The 4,764-nt window shown below is 44.7% G+C and overlaps 1 protein-coding gene across 1 annotated transcript; it reads right to left on the bottom strand.

Annotated features, from left to right (window-relative positions):
- Positions 1 to 974: 974 nt before the first annotated feature.
- ATP13A1 (ATPase 13A1) lies at positions 975 to 4,332 on the bottom strand (the record flags this gene model as incomplete). The annotated part of the gene is made up of 5 exons (XM_057389177.1): positions 4,235 to 4,332; positions 3,371 to 3,526; positions 2,584 to 2,653; positions 1,785 to 1,891; positions 975 to 1,215 (listed from the first exon to the last, which is right to left on the bottom strand). Coding segments are annotated over exons 1-5 (640 nt in total), but the record flags the coding sequence as incomplete, so codon positions are not given.
- Between the last annotated feature and the right edge of the window lie 432 nt (positions 4,333 to 4,764).

The raw sequence follows: 4,764 nt of genomic DNA on the forward strand, positions 1-4,764 counted from the left end.
GGATGTGCTGCACCACCCTCACTCTCAGTGGGAATTCCCGGGAATTTTGGGGCTGGAATTCAATCACGCAGGCTCCCCACCCATTTTTATGAATTCCCAGGAATTTTGGGATGGGAATTTGGGGAATTCTCACGTTTAAGTCTGGCTGGGTGTGGGATGGATGTGCTGCACCACGCTCACCAGTTTTCTGTAATTCCCAGGAATTTTGGGGTGGGAATTCAACCAGGTGGGTTCCCCATCCATTTTTATGAATTCCCAGGAATTTTGGGGTGGGAATTTGGGGAATTCTCACGTTTGAGGCCGGCGGAGGCGCGCTGGGGGGGGATGTGCTGCACCACCCTCACCGTTTTTTTGTGAATTCCCATGAATTTCGAGGTGGGAATTTGATCACACAGGTTCCCACCCATTGTAGTGAATTCCCAGGAATTTTGGGATGGGAATTTTGGGGAATTCTCACGTTTAAGTCTGGCTGGGTGTGGGATGGATGTGCTGCACCACGCTCACCCTTTCAGTGAATTCCCAGGAATTTTGGGCCCGGAATTCGATCACCCAGGTTTCCCACCCATTTTTATGAATTCCCAGGAATTTTGGGATGGGAATTTCACACGTTTAAGTCTGGCTGGGTGTGGGATGGATGTGCTGCACCACCCTCACAGTGGGAATTCCCAGGAATTTAAGGATGGGAATTCAACCAGGTGGGCTCCCCACCCATTTTTATGAATTCCCAGGAATTTTGGGATGGGAATTTCGGGAATTCTCACGTTTGAGGCCGGCAGAGGCGCGCTGGGGGGGATGTGCTGCACCACCCTCACTCTCAGTGGGAATTCCCGGGAATTTTGGGGCAGGAATTCGATCACCCAGGTTCCCATCCATTTTTATGATATTCCCAGGAATTTTGGGATGGGAATTTCAGGAATTCTCACGTTTGAGGCCGGCGGAGGCGCGCTGGGGGGGATGTGCTGCACCACCCTCACCGGTTTTTGTGAATTCCCACGAATTTCGGACAGGAATTCGATCACACAGGTTCCCCACCCACTGTAGTGAATTCCCTGGAATTTTGGGATGGGAATTTTGGGAATTCTCACGTTTGAGGCCGGCGGAGGCGCGCTGGGGGGGGATGTGCTGCACCACCCGGGTGCCCCCGAACAGGACGTGGAGCCGCCCGTCCACTCCCAGGTCCAGGACGTGCTCAGGGCTCCGACCCTCCACCGGCTCCTGTGGGAAATGGGACAGGGAATGGGCTGGAATTATGGCTGGGAATGCCCAAAATTCCCGTTTTTCCCTGGTTCTTTATCCCACAAACGCCCTGGACCCCACTCAATCCAAGCCTGGAGCTGCAGGAACTCCGGGTTTGGGGCTGATCCCACAGAATTCCCCATGGGATCGTTCCAATTTTAAGGCCCACTTTTTCCCAATTTTCCCATTTTTCCCAACTTTCCTGGTTTATTTTTCCAGTTTTTCCCATTTTTCCCCCAGTTTTTCCTGTTTCTCCCCATTTTCCCCGATCTTTCCCATTTTTCCCCATATTTTCCCGATTTTTCCCATTCTTCCCCAGTTTTTCCCAATTTTTCCTGGTGTTTTTCCCATTTTTTTCCCTCTTTTCCCCAGTTTTCCTGGTTTTTTTCCCCCAGTTTTTCCCGATTTTCTCCAATTTATCTCCTTTTTTCCCCAATTTTTCCCGATTTTCCCCAATTTTCCCCTTTTTTTTCCAATTTTTCCCTTTCCCCGCAGTTTTTCCCATTTTTTTCCCATTTTTCCCAGATTTTTCCCCATTTTTTTCTCACCTTCATCTGGGGCACGGACTCCCCGGTGAGCATGGCCTCGTCCACGATGCAGCGACCCCGCAGCAGGAGAACATCACAGGGCACCAAATTCTCCTGGGGAGAGCGCCCTGCAATCCCAAAAATTCCCAAAATTCCCAAAATTCAAATAAATTCCCAAAATTCCCGCTCCAAAACATCCTTTCCCGCTTTTTTCCCACCCCATTTCCATTAAAAAAAAAGGTTTTGGAAGCGGAAATGAAAAGCTTTGAAGGGTTTTTTGGGGGTCATTGCATGGAAAATTTGGGGAAATTTTGGGATTTGAAAATTCTCTGAAATCCTGGGATTTTAGGGATTATATCTTTTTAGGTTTTTTTTTTGGGATGTTAAAATTCCAGGAAGCTGGAAAAGCAGAAAATCCCAGGAAAAAAGGGATCGTTCACGGAAATGAAACCCCCAAAGGGATCCAAATCCGACCCAGAATTCCTCAAATTCCAGAAAAAAAGGGGAAAAATCCAAGAAATAAAACCTCTAAATTATTCCAATCCAGCCTAGAATTCCTCAAATCCCAAGAAAAAAGGGAAAATCTCGGAAATAAAACCCCCAAAATTATCCCAAGGGAATTTTTCCCCCTCCCAACCCCGAAACTGAGGGATTTGAGGCCAATTTTTCCAGGTTTTTTTGGGTTTTTTTTAGAAAAAACTGAAATTTCAGGGGGATTTCCCTGAAAATGAGAATTCAAATCCTCAAAATTCTCAATTCCAACAAAAATGAGGGGAAAAAACCCAATTTTAAGGAAGTTTTCCATGAAAATTCCCGTTACCAATGGAGACGATGTCCCCTGGGATGATCTCATCGCTGGAAATCGGGCGCCACTTCCGGTTCCTGTAGACCTGAAATTCCCAAAAAAACACCCAAAATCAGTGGGAAAACCACGGGAAAAGGGACAAGAAATGGACTAAAACTCAAAGAAAATTTAAAAAAAACCCTAAGTAAGAAAAAACCCCATTTTTTGGGATGGAATCAGTGGGAAAAACCCAACAAAATCCCATTTTGGGGGAAAAAATCAGAGGAAAAACAACACAAAAAGGGAAAATAAATCAGCCAAATCCCCAAAAATTCCAATTTTTGGGACAAAATTGTTGGGAAAAGGGACAAAAAATGAGCCAAACCCAAAAAAAATCCCATTTTTGGGCCAAAACAAGCAAGAAAAACACCCCAAAAATCCCATTTTTGGGGCCAAAATCAGTGGGAAAAAAGCCCTAAAAATCCCATTTTTGGGGCTAAAATCAGTGGGAAAAAGCCCCAAAAATCCAATTTTTGGGATGAAACCGTGGGAAAAAAGCCCTAAAAATCCCATTTTTGCACCAAAACCAGTGGGAAAAAAGCTCCAAAAATCCAATTTTTTGGGATGAAACCAGTGGGAAAAAAGCCCTAAAAATTCCATTTTGGGATGAAATCGGTGAGAAAAACACCCCCAAAATCCCATTTTGGGGCCAAAATCAGTGGGAAAAAAGCCCCAAAAATCCCATTTTTGCACTAAAACCAGCGGGAAAAAAGCCCCAAATTTGTGGAAAATCCGGAATTCCCAGATTTGGGGTGGGATTCACCTGGATCATGTAGGGTTTATTCCCCATTTTCCGGATCTCTGACATGTTCCTCATCTGCTGCTGCACCAGWGAGGCCTCAAAAGCCACGAGCATGGAGAGGGTGAAGACACTGTAGTACCAATATTCATCCAGGCACCACAGCCCCACGCAGAAAACCTGGAAAAATCCATTGGGAATATCGGGAATGTCGGGAATTCCAACCCCAGGGGATGAGAGAAGGGGAAATTCCAGGAATTCAATCCTTTGTGGGGGTGAAATGGGGGTGGTTTGGCACAGAATTGCTCAAATTTCAGAGGGAAAGGGGGCAAATTTATCCCAGAATTCCTGAAAATTCCAGAGGGAATGGGACCGAAACGACCCCAGAATTCCTGAAAATTCCAGAGGAAAAGGGGGCAAATTTATTCCAGAATTCCTGAAAATTCCAGAGGGAACGGGACCGAAACGACCCCAGAATTCCTGAAAATTCCAGAGGAAAAGGGACCAAATTTATTCCTGAAAATTCCAGAGGGAATGGGACTGAAACGACCCCAGAATTCCTCAAATTCCAGAGGAAAAGGGGCCAAATTTATCCCAGAATTCCTGAAAATTCCAGAGGAAAAGGGGGCAAAATTATTCCAATCCAGCCCAGAATTCCTGAAAATTCCAAAGGGAAAAGGGCCAAAATTATTCCAATCCAATTGAGATTTCCTCGAATTTCAGAGGAAAAGGGACCAAAAGCGTCCCAGAATTCCTGAAAACTCCCGAGGTAAAGGGACCAAGAGGATCCCAAAATTCCTGAAAATTCCAGAGGGAATGGGATCAAAATTATTCCAGAATTCCTCAAATTCCAGAGGGAAAGGAACATTCCCAGAAATTTTTTTTTACCTGGAAAACGAAGAACGGAGCTGTGGCTCTTTCCTTGAAAAGTTCCAGGAATTCTGGCACCACCATTTCTGCCCTGGGAACAAAAGGAAACCTCAGGAAAATCCCAAATTTTCCCCCAAAATCCCAACCCCAGAACGTCCAAATCCTCCCGAATTCCCATTATTTTGACACAATTATTGGATATTTGGGATTAATTCCCAAATTTCAGAGGAAAAGCCCTCAATCCTTAAAGGAGTTGGAAAGAAATCCTGAGAATAACCAAAAATCCAAAAATAAGGAGGAAAATTCTGTTCCAAGCCCTTTTTTTTTGGATATTTTGGGATATTTTCCCAAGATATTTTAGAATATTTTCCTGGCATATTTGGGGATATTTTCCTGGGATATTTGGGGTTTATTTTGGGATATTTTCCCAGGATATTTTGGAATCTTTTCCACGGATATTTGGGGTTTATTTTGGGATATTTTCCCAGGATATTTTGGAATATTTTCCAGGGATATTTGGGGTTTATTTTGGGATATTTTCCCAGGAT

The sequence above is a fragment of the Malurus melanocephalus genome, unplaced genomic scaffold (genome assembly GCF_030028575.1).
Source record: "Malurus melanocephalus ecotype Western Australia unplaced genomic scaffold, MMel_1.1 scaffold_3844, whole genome shotgun sequence".
Classification (NCBI taxonomy): Eukaryota; Metazoa; Chordata; class Aves; order Passeriformes; family Maluridae; genus Malurus; species Malurus melanocephalus.